Source organism: Orycteropus afer, unplaced genomic scaffold, assembly GCF_000298275.1.
Source record: "Orycteropus afer afer isolate SDZICR_OR568_19922 unplaced genomic scaffold, OryAfe1.0 scaffold00052, whole genome shotgun sequence".
Taxonomy (NCBI): Eukaryota; Metazoa; Chordata; class Mammalia; order Tubulidentata; family Orycteropodidae; genus Orycteropus; species Orycteropus afer.
The window spans coordinates 3503956-3530152 of record NW_006921639.1 but is presented as its reverse complement, the minus strand read 5'-3'; the positions used below and the strand labels follow the sequence as shown (position 1 = coordinate 3530152).

The 26197-nt window shown below is 42.1% G+C and overlaps 1 protein-coding gene across 1 annotated transcript in view; it reads right to left on the bottom strand.

Moving 5' to 3' along the window:
• The window catches only part of WDFY4 (WDFY family member 4), a 532480-nt gene that overhangs the window by 130245 nt on the left and 376038 nt on the right, over positions 1-26197 (bottom strand). Inside the window, exons 44-46 of the mRNA XM_042780664.1 lie at positions 15273-15393; positions 9803-9888; positions 7535-7597 (exon numbers count right to left, since the gene is read on the bottom strand). Coding sequence (XP_042636598.1) covers positions 7535-7597; positions 9803-9888; positions 15273-15393 — 270 coding nt within the window. The remainder of the gene's footprint in view (positions 1-7534; positions 7598-9802; positions 9889-15272; positions 15394-26197) is intronic.

Here is a 26197-nt window from a genome sequence, read left to right as displayed (position 1 = left end):
ATAGACCCCAAAAGAAAATCACCAAGACATATCATCATTAAACTCACCGAAACCACAGACAGAAAAAGAATCCTGACAGCAGCACAGGAAAGATGAAAAGTTATCCACAAGGGACAACCAATAATAATAAGTTCAGATTTCTCAGCAGAAACCATGCAGGCAAGAAGACAATGGGATGGTTTATATAAAATCCTAAAAGAGAAAAATTTCCAACCAAGAATTATGTACCCAGCAAAACTGTCCCTCAAATATGATGAAATTAGGGCATTTCCAGATAAGCAGAAATTAAGGGAATTTGTTAAAACCAGACCAACCTTACAAGAGATGTTAAAGGGAGTCCTTTGGAGAAGCAACAACAGAAAACAACTGACCATTAACACACATGATGACATAACCCAGAAACCAACCCAGCTATGTAAGTATGCAAAGTAAATAGGCCTATAAGATTGCAAACAGGGAACCAGAGACACCAACCAACAAATGAGGACAACTACAAACCAAAAAGAGGGGGAAAATTGTGTAGTTACAGAACATCTGAATGGTAGGGAAGTCAAAACAACTAAAAGATAGAATGGATTGTTCTAAACTTGGGAAGAAATTATAAATCACAGGGTACCCTCAAAGAAAAATGATAAACCTTCACATCAAAATAAAAAAGAGAACCAGCACAAATATTTAGCAAATACTAAAGCAATAGCAATGAAGGAAGTGTTAACACAATCCATAACAAAACAAGTTCAGCACAGAAAATTATATGGAACAAAGAAATCAACACCACAAAAAAGCACATAACAAAAATGACAGCAACAAATTCATACTTGTCGATAATTACGTATCTGGCAAGGGACTGATCTCTAAGATTTACAGAAAACTGAAGCACCTCAACAGCAAAGGAATTAACAATCCAACTGAAAAATGGTCAGAGGACATGACTAGACACTTCACCAAGGAGGATATTCAGGTGGCCAGCACAATACATGCAGAGATGCTCATGATCATTGGCCATCAGAGAGATGCAAATCAAAACGAGATACTATCTCACCCTAGCACTGATGGCAAGGTTCAACAAGACAGAAAATAACAAAAGCTGGCAGGGATGTGGAGAGATTGGGACTCTCATACACTGTTGGTGGGACTGTGAAGTGACACAACCACTGTGGAAAACAGTATGGCGATTCCTTAGAAAGCTGGAATTGGAGATACCATTTGACCCAGCAATCCCATTACTAGGTGTGTACCCTAGAGAGGTGAAAGCCAGGATAGGAACAGATACATGCACACCCATGTTCACTGCAGCACTAGCAAAAGGATGGAAACAACCTATGTGCTCATCAATGGAAGTGTGGATGACCAAACTATGGTACATACACACAATGGAATGCTATGCAGCATTAAAGAATAATGTAGAGTCTGCAAAACACTACATAACATGGATGAACTTGGAGGACATTATGCTGAGTGAAAGAAGTCAATCACAGAAGGACAAATATAGTATTAATTTCTTGTTGTGGAGGGTCAAGGAAGTCTAGAGCATACTTTCTCTTGGTACTGAATATCAAATTTGTCCTTACCTGAAGGAGAGTGGGCAAAAAAGACAATTCTCTTCTTATAAAATATGCAAAAGAGTATGCAGAATATGATTTTCTGCATTGGTTCTCAATAAAAATGGGAGGGTACTATTTTGTACTTATTTCTACACAGATGAGTCATTGGGAACCTAGAATGATCTAGCTCAGTTACATTGATTCCCTCCATTATATATGGAGGGAAACTTTCTTTGCTGGTTGCCACAGGTGAGAGAGGAGGGGAGGGAACACTGCAAAAAAAAAAAAAACCCAAAAAAAAAAAAAAAAAGAAAAAGAAAAAGAAAAGAAAAAATGCATTGACCCATGTCACTTCAGTTTCATGTATTTCACTGTACATAAATTACATTTAATAAAATGCATTAAAAAGAAAGAAAGAAATTAAGAGAGGGAGAGCCAGAGAGACATATCAGCCTTGTATTTCTCTGAGATTTCTAACCTGTAGGCTCCATATGAACTGCGATCATTGAGAAGCAATATAACTGAGCTCAATGTAACTGAGCTAGATCATTCTAGGTTCCCAATGACTCATCTGTGTAGAAATAAGTACAAAATAGTACCCTCCCATTTTTATTGAGAACCAATGCAGAAAATCATATTCTGCATACTCTTTTGCATATTTTGTAAGAAGAGAATTGTCTTTTTTGCCCACTCTCCTTCAGGTAAGGACAAATTTGATATTCAGTACCAAGAGAAAGTATGCTCTAGAAATAAATTTCAGAAAAATCTGTTTCCCTTTATCATTAACAGGACAGTGATGTAACCCAACATGATTGGTTTATTTTTCTTAGTTTCAGAACAATTAGAGTAACTAGATCATTCCAAGTATTTGACAAGATCTTTTTTTTTCCCCCTGCTTTAAAGGGGTTTCTGGGTCATTTTAAAAGGATTGTTGTACACTGTGTTTAATTTCAAGGCCATTTTAACCCCTTTTTGGAAGGATGCCAGTACAGTTAAGGACAGCATTCCTGGCCAATGCACCTCAGGCACAGCCACCACCTGTCTATCATTGGAGGCTTCAGTATTGCTATGATGCTGAACAGGTTTCAGTGGAGCTTCCAGACTAAGACAAACTAGGAAGAAAGGCCCAGGAAGCTACTTCTCAAAATTATTCAGTGGAAACCCCATGGATCTCAATGCGCCAGTCCCATTGTACATGGTGTTGCCATGACTTGGGGGCCAACTCAACAGCAGCTAGAAACAAGAAAGTGTATTTACTCACATGTACATTCTCAACTAGCTCCCTTTTTCCTGTAACTTCACATGCTTTTTCTAGTTTTCCAACTGGCCCCTCCCATTTCAGCACAGCTCTGCCTGTGTATAATACTGTGGTGTTTCCTAGCTATCAGATGCTTGTCCATGGGCCTTATGTTAGAAGATCCTGTATGCTTGCTTGCACCCCACAGAATGTCTGATCATGGTGCATTGCTGCCTTTAGAATGGCTTAGCCCCATACCAGGGGGAGACACAAAATACATCATCTATCCCAAGTTTATCTTGGCTCTGCAAGCATTTCCCACTTGGGATTCAGGATAGAGAGATTCCTTTGTCTACCATTATGAAGGCAATCACTGTCACTGGAACTATAGGCAAAGTTCTGATACCTGGAAGCTCTCATTCCTATGTAGGAGGGGAAGCTTGAGGGTGGTTGGCATGAACAGGGCCCATTAATGATTGTGGGGCCTGAAGATGCCAAAATGTGCAGCCCAAGGCCAAGCATCTTGTGCCAATGAAAACCCTCAGAGCTGAACAGTCCTCTCCCTCAGAGACAAGGAGCTCACTACAGGTGTTCAATAAGCACATAAACATTTTTCAAGACACATCTTATGCACAGGGGATTGTCCTGAAAATCCAAATGGAAAGTGATCAGGTTCATCCTAGGTACTTGACAATGGCAGTCAAGCCCTCCTAACATTGGAGGCTACCACTACTTTCGCAGTCTGGAGCTCCTGAAACCATACAGGGTGGTGAGAGAAGGGCTGGGAATAAGAAATGCAAAAGAGCTGAGAGCATAGACAGTGCCTGTTACTAGTTGATCAGTCCATAAACACACCTAAAAGACAACAGCTAATTTTAAAACAAGGCAAAGAAATCACAATGTATTGAACCCCTGCTCTGGCCCTAAGTCAGTGTAATTTCAGAGCTCATGGATAGCTGTTGTATGACAATGCCACTATGTGCCCTGGCTGGCTGGGTCATCTAAGAGCCTAGGACAAGTGAGTGGCCCATGGTTGCCTTCTTGTTTTATTGAGGCTTTTTTTCCAGGAGCTTATATTAGCATTTCTCTGCAGTACCATCCATTGTTCTCAATTGACCCTGGAAGTTTTCCCCACTTTATTTTTCCCAAGGGTCTCCAAACTTAGAGCTAGGCTAAGACTATACAAAAAGAGTATAGACTAGCTCTAAGAGGTCCTGTTTCCATGGGCTAAGATGGCCACAATGGCAAAAAAATAAATGCAATGGAAATAAAATCACCACTGGGCCTAGCTATCTCACAGGTGAAGATTGGTACCCAGGTTGGTGCCTGAGGTTATCTCAAGGGATAAGTGAGGAGTGATTGCCATGTTTGACTCTTCTACAGGCCAGAGAATTATCTTTCCACCACATGGTAGTCATTTCTGCACACTCCTCCTCCTTAATGGCCATGGCTATGGTTCAGCTCTCCTGTGCTTTCTCCCCTTTGCCCCTTCTCAGTCTACTCCCTCTCCCCACATTATCCTGACACATGGAATGTAAAACTTAGAAACTTTTCACTGTAGAAGAAGGTTTGCATTAGTAAGACAAAACATCCCTAAGACTCTGAGCAGGATACAGTAGGAATGGATGAGTGCTACTCATAGCCATCGGGACAGCCTTGTGGCTGCTGAGTGATGTTACATAACATTTATAAGAGGGTGATATCAGAGACAAATGGAGCTCAGTGAAGCAACTGATGTCACAGCTGATGTTTCATGTCTCCAGGGAGAGAGAATGAAGATGTGTAGCCCATAAGAGCTGTGGTCCCTGGGAGTTCTCCCTGCCTGGGATGATGGTGGCTATCTGGCTTATGGACAATAGTCACCCTGTTCTGATAACATTATCTTGGTTCTCATGGGGAATCACTTTCTCCCCAGTTTGTTTTATGCTGTTGGGTGGTCCTGACCCCACCCCGCAGAATCTGGATGGGCACACCACCCAGAACTGGTCAATGAAAGTGCTATGATTAATTCTGGATGGACACTTAATCTGACTTGGGCATATGAAAATCAAGTCCAAGATTGTTCATAAAACTGCTGGTACAGATTATTCCCTGTGTGCTGGGATTTCTAAGATGTTAATGCTAAGCCTAGAGCTATTGGAGGCATCAATGTCATTGTGCCAGGAGAGTTTACTGAAAAAATAAGCCAGTCCAGGGGAAATCCTTCCTAAGAGATGGAGAAAATTGCTTCCTACAGATCTACTTGAGCCTGGAGATCCAGTCACATCTGCAATCAGATCTTTCCTGGCCTTTTTCAGGTATGTGAGGTGATGAGTTCTCTTTTCTGCTTCAGGTAGTTTAAAGTGGCTTTATCCCACTTGCACTAAAAGTGCTAAGAAATCCAAGGCTTATGTGAAGCATAAGCAATATGAGAACACAAGGTTGATAGTCATCTGATATGCACAATTGAACAGTTGCAATATTTCCATCCCAGTTGGTAAAAACCATCCCCCACACCACCCCCACTCCCAGTGATCCACCATTTTCTAGGTCTCTTAGACCATTCCCTGGGATTCCCTGGACTTCTCCACAATCAACTCAAGGGTTAATGTCTGGCAGAGCAGGGAGCCTTTGCTGCCTTACATTTTGATTGGTCTTCTCAAAGTCATCAATGACCTCTATATTGTGTAGTTCATTTCTCAGTCCTTACCTTTCTTGGTTGTCCATAGTATTTCAGCCACACAATTGAGCACTTATTTGAAACACTGTACATAGCTTCCAGGATAACTTTCATATGTGCGGTTTCTCTTATCTGTCTGGTTACTACTTTCCAATCTCTATTGCTGGTTTCTCCCCATCTTTTTTACTTCTAGACATTAGCACATCCCAGGGCACTATCCTTGGGCCTCTTTCCCACGTGCACTCATTCTCTGAGTGGCCTAATCCAATCTCATGGCTTTGGCTACTATTCCAAATTTACACCTCTGCTGGACCTCTCCCTTGAACTCCAAATTCATATACTTTATTGTCTTCATGCCTTTTCCAGCTGGACGTCTGGCAGGCATCTCAAAATGAACGTGTTCAAAACTGAATTCCTGACATCCACCACATCCCTATTTCATTTTCCAATTACCCAAGCCTAAAAGGAAGGTTGGGCAATCTACTTCCATAGTGATACAGCTTTGAAAACCCAAGGAGGGGTTGCTATGAATCAGATCCGATTCAACGACTTTGAGTATGAGTAAATCCTTGGTCTAATCTTAAATCCTCTCTCACATACACATACCTTGCATTTGATTTGTCATCAAATCCCATCAGATGTATCTTCAAAACATGTCTATAACCTCACATTGTATACCATCTTTACTGCCCTCTCCTTAGTCTAAGACACCATCATTTCTAACCTGGGTGAAAGTAGAAGACTCCTAACTGGCTCTCTGCTTCTGCCCTGGACCTACTATGGTCTTTCTTGACACAGTTGTCAGAGGGATTCTTTTAAAACATAAATCAGGTCACATCATCCTTCTGCTCAAAACACTCCAATACTTCCCATTTATTGAGAGTGAAAGCCAAAACCATTATCTTGACATGCCCGGCCCCAAGGCTTACATCAACTAGCCTCTGTGACTTTCTCACCTTCCTCCCACTAAGTGTCTCTACCCCAACCTCTCTGGCCTTGGTGATGTTAACCACATTTCTCTCACAGGACCTTTGCTCCTATAGCCTGAAATGCTCTTTCCCCAGTTATCTGCATTGCTTTTCCCCCACTTCATTCAAATCTTAATTTAAAAATTATTCCTTTGTGAGGGCTTCCCTCACCACCCAGTTTAAGATTCCAATCTCCATTTCTATCAACCATATTTTTTCTTCTTCATATTTATGATTATCTAATATACTTTATATTTTACTCATTTACATTGTTCGCTGTCTTCTTCCTCATGAAAATTTAAACTCAATAAGAGCAGGAGTTGTTTTTTTTTTAATTATTTTGTTTATTGCTCTATCAAGCAACGAACACCATATATAATGTGCATATAATAATATATCAATAGGTAATTTTGGATTAATTGTGGTAGCTATGCCATACTCATCAATATTTTGAATATCACTCCTGGAGACACTCCTCCCCTCATGTATATCCTCACAAACCAACCATCTTGGATAAAAGTAGCACCAGCCTTCTTCTTCCTGTATTCTCATGTCTAATTTAATTAAAGTACCTACTGATCCTGAATTGGCCCTTCAGAGAACTAGGTACTTATAAAAGGGCCATGTATAGGGCTGTAGCATTTCATGCCCTGGGAGTAATTCCCCATTTCAGCTTCATAAATTAGCATCTGATCAGCACACCATCACAAACTATTTTGTTTCTGAATAGTCAGAGACTCTGGGCATATGAAGGGCAGACCTAAGATTGTTACACACCCCACCCACACATGAAATCCTGACCCTGAGCTGGCTGTGGGTCATTACACGTATTGATCACCTGCCTCCAACCACCACATGCCAAGAGCTAGCTGTGTCCTGTCATTTTTGTGTGAAAAGGCTACAGAGTACATGGGCATCAAACTTTTTCTTAGATATTTAATTGGCAGGAAGGACTTTGGGAGTAGGATGAAGGATGTATGGGGACTGGAAAAAATAAATTAAGAAAGGGGAAGCAAACAGATGCTCTTTGCATTAATTTTTTACAACACTATCAGGTGAATGAGGAGTATCAAAGCAAGGACAAACCTGGCTAGAAAGCTCAGCTAATGCAGCCCTGCCTTGTTACCTTATGTTGAGGGATTCCTCTGTGATTCCCTTCCCCTTCAAGCCAGGTTGGAAAGAACAGAAGCTAAAAAAAGAGAAAGGATAATTCTGTCAGTAGAGCCCAGACTTTCCAGCACAAGTAGAGGCACTTGTGGAGTCAGGCAAGAAGAGGTAGGACACATTTTTACCTTCACCCCACCCCCTCCATCTTTGAAGCACCCTCTCAGTACCTTTATGTATCACACACTCCAGCCTTTCTAATGACAATGATAATAATTAGACAACAGTTACCAAGGCAGACCTTTCTTAGTAGCCTCCTCGGTGCCAAGCCCTGGATGTTGCAGTTGACAATTTCAACAATGCTATTGCACATTCCAGGGTGTCCCTCCAGAAAAAAATGCCATTTTAATTTAATGCTCCTTGAAGGGATGGGCATGACTAGGGAGTTTATGCTAGATAACACTCACTGCCTGAGCAGAAAGTATAAAACTTCTTGATAAACTTTGAAAAGCACTGTTTAATACACATAAATTACAGGGGACAGTGAATCTAAAGTTCAGCACTATGCATCTATTTTCCAGAATTGGTTTAAAACGGATCACGAAAACAATTTTCAGAAGTAATCTAACAGCATGACCTTAGGAGAACCTCGCTGGGAGGCTCACCTGAGTGAAAGGAGGCATGCCAACAGCTGGCACTCATGCCTCTTCACAGGAGCTGTTTTCTATACTCCAGAACTGTCCCTTGGTCCCAAGAGTTGGTCTTGGTGTCAATTTATTGCCAAAAACACTATGAAGGCAAGGCTGAAGACTCAGAGCACAAAATGGGATATCCCAGGCTAGGGCCATCAAATTGCACATTAGAACTCCCAGCCCAAAATGGAGTAGAACATAACACCACCCCTTCGTTAATGCAAACTTTCTTGTGGTCTGTTTGTGTTTAGAAACCTGCCTTCCTTTCTGTGTTTTCCGTGATTTTCTACACCAAATCTCTTTGTCTTTTATCTATAACTTTAATAATAATATTAATGATCATTCTCGCTACTGTTGAGTCAATTACAACTCATAGTGAGCCCTCCTTGGGTTTCTGAGGCAATAACTCTACAGAAGTAGATTGCCCAATCTTTCTTCCGAGGAGTGGCCGATGGGTTTGAACCACTAGCCTTTTGGTTAGCAGTCAAATGCCTTAGGCACTAAGCCACCAGAGCTAAGTATTAAAAAAAAAAGGCTTAATTTTTAAAATAAATCTATTCTTAAATTAAAATGATAGGCTTGTCTCTTCAAAAAAAAAAAATAGACATTCAATGCAGGACTGAAAAATCCAGGTGTTTGGAATTCTTTCCAGGAAAATATGCCATTGGAACAATTAAAATAGGAACTGGGCATCAAAAAGCATGGTTGAGTAAAAGAAAATTACTTGGAAAATAAGAATATAAAGCCAGACAATTCTGGAAGTCCCATTAAACAGCCAATTTATTAAATATGTAATACTCTCACTCCTCACTTTTTCACATGGTTAGGTCCCTAAGACTAAGTTGTTATTTGAAAATTGGAATTATACAAAAATGGAAGACGTCCACATCAGATCACAATGAAAAATAACTATATCAATACATAACTGACAAATCACATTATTACATAACTGCCAAATTACTGAGAATTATGGTCCAGCCAAGTTGACACATAACCTTAACTATCACAGCCATGTTACTCTTGCCATGCACTTTGGTTTGCAACACAGCCAGACATACATTGTAAATATGGTTAATAGGGTTTTTTTTTTTTTTTTTTTTTCACTATAGCCACAAATGTGACATATCAGATACCAAGACAGTCGAAGTGAGGAATAGGTGTATATACACATTTGACTGCTAACCAGAAGGCTGGCAGTTCAAGCCCACCAGCTACTCCTCAGAAGGAAGATTGGGCAATCTACTTCTGTAGTGATATTGCCTCAGAAACCCAAGGAGGGGTCGCTATGAGTTGGATCCAACTCGATGACAGTGAGTTTGGTTTGGTTTTGGTTTAGTCATTTTGGTCCTAAACAACTTCAGTGAAAATAGAGCTTGTTTCCTAGGATTTAGGAAAGGAGTTTCTCTATCTTTTCTTTAGACTTATTTCCATGATTCAGCAACTCTCTGGGTCAGGAAGTTAGTTCCTCCTAGTGTTTAACCTAAATACTGCTTGCTGCATTTTGAGGGCATTTCTCCTGACAAGAGAGGTGAACAGTCTTGTTCTTCTGCTCTTGGTTTCTGACCAATTTCTACAAAGGAAAATTTCCAAAGTCTTACCTTTTGAAAGCCTTACTCCGATCATTGTTGTAGAAGACAAGAAACTTGGAATATCCATTTTGGAAAAAGATTTCCAGGGCAATGTCCTGCAAAGAGAAACTCCTTTTATTGCTCCTGATGTTTCTTTGAGAGAACTTTCTGCAGTTCCTCAGATGGAGATGCCCCAGGTGGCAGCCAGGAGTGGATCATATGCATTTCTATATCAGGCAACTCTTCCTGGTCAGTCCTTCAGACCTTCCACAGGAGTATAAGGTCCATGACAAACCACACACACACACACACACACACAGAGAGAGAGAGAGAGAGAGAGAGAGAGAGAGAGAGAGAGAGAACCACTACTGCCACTGAGTTGATTCAAACTTATAGCAAACCTCATTGTGTTCCTGAGGTAGTAAATCTTTACGAAAGTAGATTGCCCAGTCCTCCTTCCACGGAGCAGCTGATGGATTTGAACCAACAGCCTTCTGATTAGCAGTCAAATGCTTTAGGCACTGCTGGTAACAGGGATAAATGGCCATCTTAGCAGGAAGGGGAGAGGGCAGAGCCTAACAACTGCTCTAGTTCCTTTGCCTATCAACCCCAGAGCAAGAGCATCACTCTCAGGACAAGTGAGGAATGGACAAGGAGTGTCAGAGATTGAATTATGAACCCCAGAAAGATATGCTGAAATCCTAACCCCTGTACAAGTAAGTATGACCCTGTTTAGAAAAAAAATGTTTTCTTTTGTTATGATAATGATATCACACAGAGCAGGGCAGGTTCTAAACGTAATCTCTTCTGACGGTTCTCTTGTGAAAAAGGGAAAATAAGAAACAGGAGGAAGACAGACTCCAAATAATCACAAAACAGCTAAATCCACAAGCCCAGGAACTCTGAGGATTGCTGACTGCTAGAAACTAAAAGAGACAAAGAATAACTGTCCCTTAGAGCTGATGCCCTGAATTCAGACTTCTAGACTCTTGACAGGAACCCTGAGTGTATGGTAGTTAAGTACTCCACTGCTAACTGAAGGATCAGCAGTTCAAACCTGACAGTGCTCTGCAGGAGAAAGTTGTAGCAGTCTGCTTCAGTAAAGATTATAGTCTGGGAAATCTTGTGGGGCAATTCTACTCTGATCTATAGAGTCACAATGAGTCAGAATCAACTCAGCAGCACACAACAACAACCTCTTGACTGTAAGGGGACAAATTTCTTTTCTTTAAATTCATCCACTTATTTTTCTTACAGTTAGCATTAGGTAAGTAAGACTTCCTGGGAGAAAATGCCCATTGACAACTTCAAACACCTTCACTTGGGGTGTTTGTCTCCTGAACCCAAGGACTACCCTACCAGAAACACTAGGTGCAACTTCCTAACCAGGCAGCCTCCTGTGCACTTCTACAGACTTAAAAGCACAGAGCATTTTGCTGAGTCTATTTTGACAAGCCATTTCGACATGGCTACACTGCCCCAGCAATGTTTTGTTGTTAGGTGCTGTCAAGTCGACTTCAGCTCATAACAACCCCACATATGCAGAGTAGAACTGCCCCATGGGATTTTCTTGGATGTAATCTTCTTTACAGAAGGTAAATTATTATGGAATATTCATGGAAGATCATCAGGTCTTTCTCCCGTAGAGCTGGTGGGTGGGTTCAAACCACCAACTTTTTTTGTTAGCAGCCAAGTGCTTAACTATTGTGCCACCAGGATTTCTTTATTTTATTAATAGATCAATAAAAAAGCTACATAACATTCTTTTCTTTCCTTCCTTCCTTCCTGCTTTCCTTTCTCCCTCTGTCTCATCTATTTCTAAGCTATGTAAACAGCACATTTGTAATAAGGGATAGAGTGTGTTCACCTATGGGATAAGATTCAGGGATGAGTTAGGGTGAGGAAGAGACAATTCCCAAGGGAGAGGAGAGAGCAGGAAGGGGTGAAGTCTGAGCCCAGAGGTGCCAGTAGTAAAACAGACCAAAAATGGAGCAGGCTTCAAGTGTATCTGCTTTAACATAGCTGGTCATTTTATCAGCAGAGTTTCCACATGAAAATATAGACACAGCTACTACATCCAATACCCATGTCATGACCACCTTCTACCTGGCAGAAATTGTGTTTTCAAAGTCTAGTCCTAAGGCTCATTAAGTCCCCCAGGAACAGAGGAAAGATATTTGTAATGATGTTGAAAAACTCCTGTCCTCTGAAGGTGTACATAGAATTTTTTTTTTTTTTTGTTACAATTAGAAATATAATGTTCAAAACAAACAGTAACTGTAGAATCTGTGGAGGACATGGCTCACCCTGGAAAACCTTGAGTTCCAAGGTTTTGTCCTTTCTCCAGGGAGAATCCAGGGTTGTATAGAGTTCCCATCCTGTCCTGCCCCCACTCTGTGAATAAACATTCTCCCATTTCTAACCTCAACCCCTGTTGGGCTAACCAACCATCTGGAAATAATTACCATTTACTCAAGAAATAGAAGCTCACTGATACCTATCTGGCACTATACATCACCTGTAAAGTGGACATATAATCATAAAAAATAATTTTGGAGTACTTAATGTATGTCCCCAAATGTGCCAAGTGTTATATATAATAATGGAAAAGAAAAGTCGTGGACTGCTGTTTACTGAAGAGGAAATTGAAGCCAGAGGGGGCCCAATTGTGCCAGGTGGCAGACAGAGACCAGCTTGGACATCCAAGTTTAGCTTCTTAAACTCAGGCTCCCTCCCTGTGCCCAGAACAATCAGGGCAGGAGGCTTCCACCTTTTGTTTCCGTTTCACTCTCCTTGCAAAGAAGTACATAAGGTCAGACAAGATGATGGCCAGCTACTTTGTGCACAAAAGCAGGGAGTAAGGAGTGAGGGCTCATCAGATGTCAAGACACCTGAGCACCTGCTGGGCCACTATCAACAAGGTATTGGATCTTTTCTGAACTAGTTCCAAAGGCCTCTCTGAACTTCTGTTTCAGAGAATGACAATGCCTAGTTCCTGCATGAGGACCTCTTGATGAAGTAAAGTGCTTCAGACCCAAGAAGGAAATTTACAAATGAAAGACTCCCTGTGATCTTCCTTAGGCGAGGGTCTTAACCTGCTTGGCCTCACAAAAGCAAAAGACTCTGCAGAGACTGGACTCTTTCTCCTGCCTCTGCACCTCTTCCTTCCAGGCAAAGGAAGTCCCTCAGCACCTCTTTGGGGATGGAGACATAGCCTTGCTTCTCCCAAGGAGGAGCTAATATTAGAAGACAAAACTCCTAAGAAATAACCAGGAGCAATAAAAACAAAAATAAGATACCATCTTGCCCCAGCACTAGTAGCAAAGTTCAACAAGACAGAAAATAACAAATGCTGGAGAGGATGTGGAGAGATTGGGACTCTCATACACTGCTGGTGGGACTGTAAAATGGTACAACCACTGTGGAAAGCAGTATGGCAATTCCTTCAAAAGTTGGAATTAAAAACACCATTTGACCCAGCCATTCCATTACTAGGTATATAGCCTAAAGAAGAGAGAGCCATGACAAGAACAGACATATGCACACCCATGTTCATTGCAGTACTATTTACAATAGCCAAAAGATGGAAATCACCTAGGAGTGCATCAACTGAGGAATGGAGAACCAAACTATGGTACATACACACAATGGAATACTATGCAACCCTAAAGAATAACCTAGAATCTGCAAAACACTGCATAATATGGATGATCTTGGAGGACATTATGCTGAGTGAAATAAGTCAATCACAAAACAACAAATATTGTATTAGTCCATTATTGTAAAAGTCAAGGAAAGGTTTATTTATAGAAGGAAATGTTCTTTTTTGGTTACCAGGGGTGGGAGGGGAGGAGAAGGAACACTGTTGATAGGTAGAGATAAATATTGATTTGGGTGAAGAGAAGGGAAATGTACCAAATGTGAGTGACTAATATGGCGGCATTGAGGAAGAGGAAGACATAAAGAGGTACATGGGAGGTATAGACAACAAATATGAACCCTTTTGCACATACAGTACTGCGGTGTCCGTGATGGCAAACATGTATATATGGGTGGATAGATGGGTGGACAGGTTGAACTAGTAGGTATGTTTATGAAGTGGAGAGTATACCCAAGACCATGTATAGGGCTGGCAGACAATGGTCCTATAAGTGTATTTGTATGATCTGAATTCCCAGGTGTATAATAGAGCTGTAAAGGGACAAGGTTATAGTCACCTCTTGGTCACAGCCAGCTACCCAGAGTGACTGAGTAGTTGAACCAGTGGGCTCAGGACCATAGTCGCAGGGGACATCAAGTTCAATTGACATAACATACTACACAAAACATTGTTCCACCTCCTACTTTGGAGAGTAGTGACCAGGATCTTAAAAGCTTGCAAACAGCCATCTAGATGCAACGATAGGTCTCTCCTTATCCAGAGCAAAGAATAATGAAGAAAACCAAAGATACATGAAACAATTAGTCCTTGTGACTGGTACACCATGCGATCCACAGCCTGTATGATTATGAGACCAGAAGAACGAGGGGCATCTATGTAGGAGGGATAGAGAGGGAGAACAGTGTGGAACAAAACTCAAAATCATTTCGGGGAACAAAAAAGGGGGAGAACAAGTTTTGCTGGTCTGATAGAATCTGGTGGAATCCCTAAGACTATGGCCCCCAGCTGCCCTTCAGGTCTGGAATTGAACCCACACCTGTGGCTTCCAGCCAAACTAAAGACAGGCATATGAGTTGAACCTTTACCTGAGGTGAACACGCTCCTTGGAAAGATCAATCATGGGAGAAAGAAGGGCTGTTTATGCACAGGGAGACAGCTCAGGGGGCAGGAGTTCATGGAGGGATGGACACAGGGAAGAGGTAACTATCAGGAGGACATGGGAGGGGAGCTGTTACATTGGGGTGAATTGTATTCAATGTTATGAGACAAAGTGTATGTGAACTGTTGTATGGAAAGTGAATTTGCTCTGTAAATTTTCACCCAAACCACAATTTAAAAAGAAAGAAAGAAAGAAAGAAGAAGAAAGAAAGAAAAAAGAAATGAGCAGGAGCTTGGAGATGGATGAGAATGGTGGGAAGAGGGACAGTCAGGTAAAGGAAGTACACCCAGCATCACAAGGGCAGAGCAGAGCTGGGTGGCCAGGTGGGCCAGGTCTTTTCAAACTAGGACAGGCTTGGATTCAAATATCACTTATGTAACTGCTCTGCCCTGTATTTCTGCCTGCAGGACAGCTCTGTGATGCTACAGCAGAAAACAGGGCAAAGAGGCTGGAGCCTAAAGGACACAATAAGAGAGAAGGCCCAGCAACCCAAGCACAAGATGGAGAGGGAGTATAGCCAGAGTCAGAACTCTGGGCTGGGGAGCTCATGATGCAATGTTTCAGGAAAGGTACTAGGCTACACATGGGGACAGATTCCTCATTAGAGAGACTAGGGCTTCAGTGGCAGGATAACATGTCTTGTGAATAAGCATGTCCTCCCTGTGCCCCAGCAGGCATACCTGCAGAAGAAAGCGTGTCCGGTGGATCTCTCTGATGTCTGCGTATCTGTGGCGCTGGCATGAGTAATGGTCACAGGACCTGTCTTTGCTGCACATGTTGAAAATGAACTGATCGCTGATGCTGGAAAAGAATCAAAACACGGTGTGTGTGTGTGTACCCAGACATCTATGTAAGAGGGCATCTTATGGACCTTTCCTCTGCCCACCCTACAGTATCCTGCCTTCAGGTCACTGCCAATGAACGTGTCAGCCACCCAGCTCTCAGAAAACCCCTCTCTCAGCACCTGCTGGTGTCAGCTCTAGCACTAAGAGCAACAGACAACCAACCATTTTGATCTCAAGAAGTAGGATGGGATGTTGTGGTAGTTCAGTTTGTGTGTCACCTTGGCTGGGCAGCTGGTGGTAGTTATTCCCCAGGATGAGACTGGCAATCAACTCCATGGTGTGATCTACCACAAGCAGCTGAGTAGCTGCCTTTGGGATGTGGTCTGCTTCCTGTATATAAGCAGAAGCTTGGGAATGATCTCTAGCCTATGCCATATTTGGACCTGCATGTAGCCTGCCATGCTCTGCCAACCTTGGGACTTACAATGAACTTGAATTAATGGCCTGCCATGTGATTTGGTAACATTAGGACTGTGCCTTTTTACTTGTCAGCCTTGGGCTTCACAGCCTCAGCGTCCAGCAGCTGTCTGAGTGAAGAAATGCCTCTAGCTCCAGTGGGCTGGGAGCAGGAGGCAGAGCTGGACCCCAAGGTTGAGGGGCTTTCATCCAGCCCCTAGAACCTGGCACTTTGAACTTGGACTTAAAGCGTCCAAACTGTAAGAGAATAAACTGTTGTTTCTTAGGGCCATCCCATTGGTGGTATATTCTCATCAGAGCGGCACTAGGTAACCAGAACAGATGACAAACATCTCTAGGGATGGGGAATACAGGTCACAGCACAATTTCCATGACAGACATTGGAATGGGGTGCAGGGCTGAGTGAGAGAAGGCTTCTTGGTTGGTCCCAAAGGTCGGGGTAGTCAAGGAAGACTTCCTGGAGAAGGTAGTGATTCAACTACAGAATCATAAACCATGGTCAGAGAGGAGGAGTCTTTTCCCTCCTGAGATTAGGGCAACTAAAGCCTAGCTTCTGAATGGCCTGGACCCAGGCTAGCAGAGGGCAGTCTGAGCTCCAAGATGTCTGCCTCACCCACATAATTTAGTCTTTCTCCCAGGTGGTCTTGCTTATAATGAAAGGCCTCACCCTCCTGACCAGGGCCAAGAAGACAGACAAAGTAACTTGAATAAAGTATAGCTGGCAAATGACTAGTGACAAGGACTGGCACAGTCCTTCCTAAGACTGGGAAGTACACAGTGCTGGGACAGTGGTGGCGGCATGAAGCTAAGAGGTTCTGCTGTAATAAGGGAAGCTGAGATGACTGCAAAGATCAAGTGCAAGCCAGAGTAGGAAGGATCCAAACCATAAGTGAGGAAAAGGGAGGGGAGCAGACCAAAGCAGAGAGACTACCAGAGAGGATTTAGGGTCAGGTAGAGGAGCCCTCTGTCTTCCTGGGAACCTTTGTGATCATGTCTGCTCTCCTGAGAGTGAGTGAGGCTTCTGTCCCATGTATTGCAGGGTGATGTCTCAATATTAAACAATGTGACTCTTCTGTATCCTGGACCCATTTTCCCCACATTCCTAGCAGTCCAGAGCTCTCTAGATGGATTGTATATACCAAGCCTAGGTCCAAGAATTCCACTGCATTCTGGATAGATGTCTTCATCACAGAGTAGAAACAACAATCTGAAAGCCTGAGCTCAAGGGATTTGCAAGATCTAGGCTTAAGTCAGAGAAGGGGTGGGTTATAGTCCCAAAATTCCCAAAAGGCAGCCATTGAATAGCAAGAAGCAAGCTTAGAGCATTGTCCACAGACAATATGCAAAAGCCAAAGAGTGTGTGATCCCTGAATTTTGCCTGCCTTCCCCCAGGAATCAAGTGTGGTCTGCAGGATGCAGGGAAGGATTCAGAGGAGATGACCCCACACTCATAGCTTCTGATGTCATCTGGTAAGGCTCTCCCTGCACCCTTCCTCCTCTAAGGCTCAAAAGTGAAAGAGAAACCCATTATGGTTGAAGAAATTTCAGGCCAGAAGAACTTCTTTCCTGAACATAAGGCAGGAAGATGACAAGACTCCAAAAAAAGTCTATATTCAGCATGTTGTTGGACAGCATGGAGCCTGAGACTGGACCAACCATGCCAAGGATGGCAGCTAGCACACCATGCTGTGGCACAAAGTGGCAGAGACATGTGGCAGGGCTGGAAGACAGGACCCCAAAAAATCTTCATGCCCATTGTCAGGGACCAGTCACATTATAGAAGAGGCCAGCAAGAATCAAGGATGCCCCAGCCAGCCAGATACCTTTTCCCAGATGTCAGAATGACCCTCTCTGGGAAGAAGAGAAGAGGAAGCAAAAGGAAGGATCATGAATTCAACTAAGTGTTTATCCCAAAGAGAGCAATTTATACACAGAAAGGAACTGAAATGCCTTGGATACCAAGATGCATTTTTTCACCATCAACAGGGCTTTGAGAAATAAAATTGAGTTCAGTTATAGACAGCTGGATTTCTGAACATACAAGTTATGTCACATTCACTCACTCACTCACTGCCATGGAGTCAGATCCAAATCATAGTGACCCCTTCTTGGGTTTCTGAGGCAGTATCACTACGAAAGTAGATTGCCCAACCTTACCTCCGAGGAGTGGCTGGTGGATTTGAACAGCCAGCCTGCTGGTTAGCAGTCAAATGCCTTAGGCACTATGCCACCAGAGCTCCCATAAGTTATGTTGTTGTTGTTGTTGTTAGGTGCTGTTGAGTCAGTTTTGACTCATAGCAACCTTCTGCACAGCAGAATGAAACTCCGCCCGGTCCTGGGCCAACTCTGCAATCCCTACTATACTTGAGCCCTTCGCCGCAGTCACTGTTTCAGTCCATCTCGTTGAGGGACTTCCCCTCTTTCGTCCACCCTCCACCTTACCAAACATGACATACTTCTCCAGGGAATGTTCCCTTCTGATAACATGACCAAAGTAGATGAGACAAAGTCTGGCCGTTCTTGCTCCCAAGGAGCATTCTGGCTGCACCTCCTTCAGGACAGATTTGTTAGTTCTTTTAGCAGTCCATTGCACTTTCAGCATTCTTCTCCAGCACCACACCTCAAATGCATCAATTCTTGGGTCTTCTTTATTCATCGTCCAGCTATCACATGCATATGAGGTAATTGAAAATATCATGGCTTGTGCCAGGTGCACCTCAGTCCTCAAGGAGACATCTTTGCTTCTCAGCACTTGAAAGAGGTGCTTTGCAGCTGACTTACCTGATGCCATACCTTGTCTGATGTTCTGACTGCTGCTTCCATTTGTGTCGATTATAGATCCAAGCAATGTGACGTCTTTGACAACTTCAAACTTTTCTCCACTTATCATGATGCTGCTTATAGGTCCAATTATGAGAATTTTTGTTTTGTTTATATTAAGATGTAATCCATACTGCAGACTGTATTCTTCAGTCTTCATCAGTAAGTGCTTTATGTCATCCTCTCTTTCAACAAGCAAAGTTGTGTTGTCAGCACAGGTTGTTAATGATTCTTCCTCCAATCCTGGTGCCATGTTCTTTTTCATATAGTTCAGCTTCTCAGATTATTTGCTCAGCATATAAATTGAATGAGTATGGTGAAAGGATACAACCCTGATACACACCCTTCTTGATTTTAAAACATGTAGTGCCCCCTTGTTCTGTCTGAACAACAGCCTACTGGTCTATGTACAGGTTCCTCATAAGTACAATTAATTGTTCTGGTATTCCCATTCTTCTCAATATTATCCACTATTTGTTATGATCTACACAATCAAATGCTTTTGCATAGTCAATAAAACACAAGTAAATATCTTTCTGGTATTCTTTGCTTTGAGCCAAGATCCATCTGACATCAGCAATGATATCCCTTGTTCCACATCCTCTTCTGAATCCAGCCTGCACCTCTGGAAGTTCTCTGTCAATAGACTGCTGCAACAGTTTTTTAATTGTCTTCAGTAAGATTTTATTTGTGTGCAATAGTAATGATATTGTTTGATAATTTCCACATTCTGTGGGATCACCTTTCTTCAGAATGGGCACGAATATGGATCTCTTCCAGTCAGTTCCCCAGGTAACTGTCTTTCAAATCTCTTGGCATAACCGAGTGACGCCTCCAGTGGAGCATCTGTTTATTGAAACATCTCAAAAGGTATTCCATCAATTCCTGGAGCCTTGTTCTTTGCCAATTCCTTCAGTGCAGCTTCGACTTATTCCTTCAATACTATTGGTTCTTGATCATATGCCACCTCCTGAAATGGATGAACATTGACCAGTTCTTTTTGGTACAGTAACTCTATGTATTCCTTCTGTCTTCTTTTGATGCTTCCTGCATCATTAAATATTTTGCCCATAAAATGTTTCAATACTGCAACTCGAGGCTTAAATGTTTTCCTCAGTTCTTTTAGCTTGAGAAATGTTGAGCGTGTTCTTCCTTTTTTGGTTTTTTAACTCCAGGTCTTTGCACATTTCTTTACAGTAATTGGCTTTGTCTGCTTGAGCTGCTCTTCGAAATCTTCTATTCAACTCTTTTATCTTGTCATTTCTTCCATTTGCTTTTGCTACTCTTCTCTCAGGGCAAGTTTCAGAGTTTCTCCTGACATCCATTTTGGTCTTTTCTTCTTTTCTCATCTTTTTAAAGACCTCTTGCTTTCTTCTTAGATGATGTTCTTGATGTCATCCCACAATTCTTCTGGTTTCGGTCATTGGTGTTCAATGCATCAAATCCATTCTTTAGATGGTCTCTAAATTCAGGAGGGATATATTCCAGGTTATATTTTGGCTCTCATGGATTTGTTTTAATTGTCTTCACCTTCAAGTTGAACTTGCATATAAGCAGTTGATGATCTGTTCCACAATCAACTCTTGGCCTTGTTTTGACTAAAGATATTGAGATTTTCCATCACCTCTTACCACAGATGTAGTCAATCTGATTCCTGTGTACTCCATCTGGCAAACTCTACATGTATAGCCACCATTTGTGTTGTTGCAAAAAGGTATTTGCAATGAATAAGTCATGTTGTTGTTGTTGTTGTTTGCCGTCGAGTCGGCCCTGACTCATAGCGACCCCTCCTTGGGTTTCTGAGGCAGTATCACTACGGAAGTAGGATTGCCCAACCTTCCTTCCGAGGAGTGGCTGGTGGGTTTGAACTGCCAGCCTTCTGGTGAGCAGTCAAGTGCCTTAGGCACTATGCTACCAGAGCTCCTGAATAAGTCATAGGTTTTGCAAAATTCTATCATGCGATCTCTAGCATTATTTCTGTCACCAAGGCCAAATTTTCCAACTACTGGTGATTCTTCTTTGTTTCCAACTTTTGCATTCCAATCACCAGTGATAATTAACACATCTTGATTACACATTTGGTCAATTTCAGACTGCAGAAGTTGATAAAAAATCTTCAGTTTCCTCATCTTTGGCTCTGGTGTTAGGTGCATAAATTTCAGTAAGAGTTGTATAAACTGGTCTTCCTTGTAGGTGTATGGATATTATCTTATCACTGACAGCATTATACTTCAGGACAGATCTTGAAACATCCTTTGTGATTATGAATGCCACACTGTTCCTCTTCAAATTGTCATTCCTGGCATAGTAGACCACATAGTTGTCTGATTCAAAATTGCCAAAACTTGTCCATTTCAGTTCACTAATGCCTAGGATATCAATGTTTATGCCTTCCATTTCATTTTTACAACTTCCAGTTTTCCTAGATTCATACTTCATACATTCCATGTTCCTATTATTAATGGATGTTTACAGCTCTTTCTCCTCAATTGGAGTCATGCCACATCAGCAAATGGAGGTCTCAAAAGCTTTACTTAATCCGTATTAGTAAGGTTGGTCCTACTTTGATGATGCAGCTCTTTCCTAGTCATATTTTGAAAGCCTTCTGACCTAAGGGTCTCATCCTCCTGACCTAAGGAGCTTGTCCTCCTGCACTGTACTGTATTTGGTAATGTTTCTGGGCTATTAATAAAGTTGTGCAGTAATGTATCAGACAGTGTTTCTCTGCTATTCATAAAGTTTTCCCTGGCCAATTCTTTAAGAAGTGGATGGCCTCTTACTTCTCCCTACTCTGTCTCAGTCCATAAGCGACATTGAAACCTGTACACCATGCACAACCCTGCTGGCACTTGAAACACTGGTGGCACAGCCTCATGCCTCACAGAAACATGCAAGCCACAAGAATATGATAAACTGACAGACAAGTTTGTCTCACTTAGCTATTCAAAACCTCTCTGCCCTCCTCTTACCTGGATCCCTGGTGCTGCTGTGCTCTGTAGTTTCCCTGGCTTCTCTTTCCCCTACTTTCCTGACTGGTGGGGGTAGGGCCTGGGTCACTACCCTTACCTGGATCCCTGGTGCTGCTGTGCTCTGTAGTCTCCCTGGCTTTTCTTTACCCCACTTTCCTGACTGGTGGGGGTGGGGATGGGGTCACTCCCCTTACCTGGATCCTTGGCTGCTGCTCTGCTCTGCTCTGAGTTATGTAGTGATTTTAAATTATGTGGACTACTACAAAAATGCTGGTAATGGACTTTTAGGACTGGAGAAATGAAGGACTTCCCAAACAACCGAGCCATCAAGAAATCTTCTTATCCTCCATGGACTCAATGAGCCAAGAGCAGAGAGACCCCCAGATGCCAGGGAAAGGGTGGTGAGATTGTGTTTCTAATCCCCCACACCCTAGCTTGTAATGGAGTCCCCACTGCCCAGTCTACAGGGAATCCATGGGGCTCCATGCCATGCTTCAGGAAGAAGCCAAGAGATCAGTGTCCCAATGGACCAGGAGGATTTCTCCAATCAGTGAGTCAGTTGGAGTGGGCCAGCATTGCAGTGTTGAGAGCCTGAACTTGTGCACTAAGCAGGTTGGCTAAGGCTGGGCACACGGAAATGTACTATGAGGGACTTAGCCTGGGGTCTTTTGCTTAGCTCTTACACAGTGAGACCTCAAGGTTGCAGACTCAGACCCTTCACAGCCCCTCCTACCCTTTCCAGAATAACCCTGTCAGGTCCCCAGCTCTGGGTTATCAAAGTCACTTTGCTGTAGGATTGAATAAATATGAAATGTGACTTTGGTTCTGGATGGTTCTGCCTGAATGCTTTAATTCAAATCTGCTCCTGGTGGAGGCCCTTTTTTCCATCATTAATCCATCTTCTGGAGTCTAAACTGAATTTTCTCTAAACTTCTCTGACTCCCTTTGGGCTATGGTAATAATTCTAGTTCCTATCCTTGGCTTAGATCAAACAGCATCCCAAGTCAAGGTACTGGTGGCAGTGATAGTAAAGACTCCTCTGGGAGTCTATAGCCTGTGTTTACCTGAACCACAATGTCATTCCTGTACTTTAGCTACATAACTGATTAATTTCTCTCCCTAGAAAACTGTGGGGGAGCTCTTTGCATCATAGATGTGGAAGATCTTCCACATCTTCCTCCAAGCTCTGTACGTTTCCATTAAGCATGTGCCATTATTATCCCCATGCTATAAATGAAGAACCACCACCTATCTGTCAGTTTATCATACTGTAGTGGATTATATATTGATATGATGCTGGAAGCTATGCCATCAGTATTTCAAGTTGGGATCACCTAGGATCAGCATAGCTCCCAGATTAAGAAGAAAGGAAGACTAGGAAGAAAGGAATGGCAATCTACTTCTAAAAATGAGCCAATAAAAACCTTGTGGATCACAACAGAACACTGTTCAACTTATACGCTTTGGATATGTCATCAGAAAGGATCATTCGCTAGAGGAAGACATCATGTTTGGTAAAGGAGAGGACCAACGAGGCCAAGGGAGACCCTTGGTGACATGGATTGGTAGCTACAATGATAGACTAAAACATGCTGATGATCATAAGGATGGTGCAGGACTAGACAATGTTCTATTCTGTTGTTTATAAGGCTGTCATGAGTCACAGTCAACTAGATGGGAGCTATCTCTATAAATGAGAAAAATGCAACCCAGAGAGAAGTAACTTTTCTAAGGTCATATGATTATTAAGAGGTGAAACTAGGATTCCAGTCCAGCCTTCTGACTCTAAAACCCAAGCTCTTTAAGTGACAATACTTTTTCTCCCCTGAGGCTGAGAGGCTTTCTAACTAGGATTCTGTAACATTGATTGCATGAAGGAGAATGCTCTGGAAAATAAGGGATTTGGGAGGGAAGATTGTCATTTTTCTCCAGGTTTGGCCTTGTAACAGTAGCCTGTTGTCCACACGTTAGGGATTGAATAAGTATATATAGCAGGAATATTTAAGCAGCCCAAATCTTCAGAAAGCCTAATTATATACAACATTATCATTTCTCTAAGTCCAAATTGGGGCTCTGTCTTATTCATTATTCACACAGCTGCCTCTTTCAAACACTGTTGGTCTCTTTGTCAAACATACATCCTACATGTTGTCAGAAATAAATTTGAATTCAAGCCCCCAAGATTAATGGGTAGAAAGGGGAACTTGATCTAAGTTCTTCTTTAGGATGAGCTATTGCCATAGTTCATAGGATGTGTTCACAGTTCTTTTGCATGACACACATTATGATATATATGAATTTCCCAGGGTTCTCATAGTATAACTTTTAATATTCTTAACTAGGGAAATCACAGTGTGTTCACTGATAATTATGGTATCAGCTGACATGGTCTTTGATACCAGAAGTATATATAAGAATATAATATACTTTGAATTCTCACATTTGAAGTCATCAAGTTACTTCCAGAATTTATATTTTGAATCATTCATATGATCATTAACCAGACTCAACGCACATCTGTTTCATCTCTTTGCATCTGTGGAGTCTAGCACAGAGCCTGGCATAAGACAGATCTTCAATAAACATTTATTGACTTGAATTAAACAGAGAAATGATGTCTTAAAACTGCTGACCGATTTGGAGGAAATAATCTGATTAAATGTTCTCTCACACAAAAAGCCAGAGGAAAGATTTGAGTCCCAACAAAGTAATCAAATGCACTCCCTGTGAGACTGACTGACACAACCAGCTTCACAGTCAGACAAGAAAATATCCCACTGCAAGCAAAATCTAACCTACTCAGAAGCTTCTTAGTTTCTGAGCAAAGTTCCAAAGCACACAAATTCAATCACTGATGGAGTATTTGCATTTTTCTTGAGTTTTATTTGGGATATTTTTATGGTACATCAGAGAGCTTCTTTCAAGGTCTAATGTTCAACTGTATTCAATTTGATGGCAATCTTTTAGAGAAACATTTCAAGGTTAAGTTAGTTTTATTTTTAACAGGCTTATTTATGCATCTGCCTTAGTCTCCATGGTCAAAATAAGACTTATTCCCCATTGATCCGACATCATCTAATAGCCCATCTCTGAGAACCACATCTCAATGAGAGCCAGCAGTTTCTTCGGGCAGGAGAGAAGACCCAGGAGAGAAAGCACTGTCTGGTTAACAAACCCTTCTTTGAGGCCTGGTGACTAAAATTATCTGTGCAATTCCCAAGTGATATTACAGGTTAGTAATTTTTTCTCACTATGTCCCTATACTTGCACTCTAGAAAAGTACATTTCCAAACATAGGAAGTCCCCTTTGTCATTACAAATCAAGAGAGTATGGAGTATGCACAACTCAACAACTGGCCTTATATAAAAGTGCAGATATAGTCACTTTGATCATGATTAGATGCACCTCATAAACACATTGTACTTAAATCAATAAGATTTTATCTAACACTAACTCCATATAATGGAGCTCTGGTAGCATAGTGGCTAAGACACTTGCCTGCTAACCAGACGGCTGGCGGTTCAAACCCACCAGCCACTCCTCGGAAGGAAGGTTGGGCAATCCTACTTCCGTAGTGATACTGCCTCGGAAACCCAAGGAGGGGTCGCTATGAGTCAGGGCCGACTCGACGGCACATAACAACAACAACTCCATATAAACCAGAGGTGAAGAGTGAAGCAATAGATTATGAAAGTCATCACATGGGCATGCCACGCATATAGGTAAAATAGAAAGCTTTCATCCTCACTCAGAAAGGCAAGTCTGCAGACCCATTGTCCATATTGATCATTTTATTATCAATAAAACATGAGCAATAAGAAAGGGTGAGTGTGCCAAGTATTAATTATGTTCCTCCTGCCTTGGAAAAGCACAGAAGATGTACAGCGATCATTGAATGTTTAGTATGAATAAAAGATGGGAATTAGCAAAAAGGAAAATGCCCGGCATTTCACAACAAATCTAAATCAAAGGAGAGTGGGCTGACATCCACCTTTCCACACTCCTTCCACTCTTGCTTCCTGACAAAAGTTGGAAATGATATGACAACAGGGAGTTGAAATTCTTAGTTATTAGCAGGTAAGACTTTGGTTCCTTTCTCAATGCTCAGAGAAAGAACCACTCAGAAAACAGTGGTTCTCAAAGTATGGCCAGACTTGTAGCTTCAGCATCAGTGGACCCACTGCCATCAAGTTGGATCTGACTTGGGTTTCTGAGGCAGTATCACTTTGGAAGTAGATTGCCCAACCTTCCTTCCGAGGAGTGGCTGGTGGGTTTGAACCACCGGCCTTCTAGTTAGCAGTCAAATGCCTTAGGCATTGAGAACTTGCAAAAATCTTGGGCCTCACCCAGACCAACTGAATTAGAATTGAGGGTGGGGTAGAATCCAATCATTTGTGTTTTTAACAAGCCCTCCAGGAAATTTGACAGAAGTTAGCATGAAAACCATTGGACTAAGAGGCATCTCATCACCATTTGAACCTTGGCTAAGCAGAAACAGCAAGGTCCTCCTCTGAATAAAGAAATCTTCAAGCAAATGTCTTCATATGTAGTAA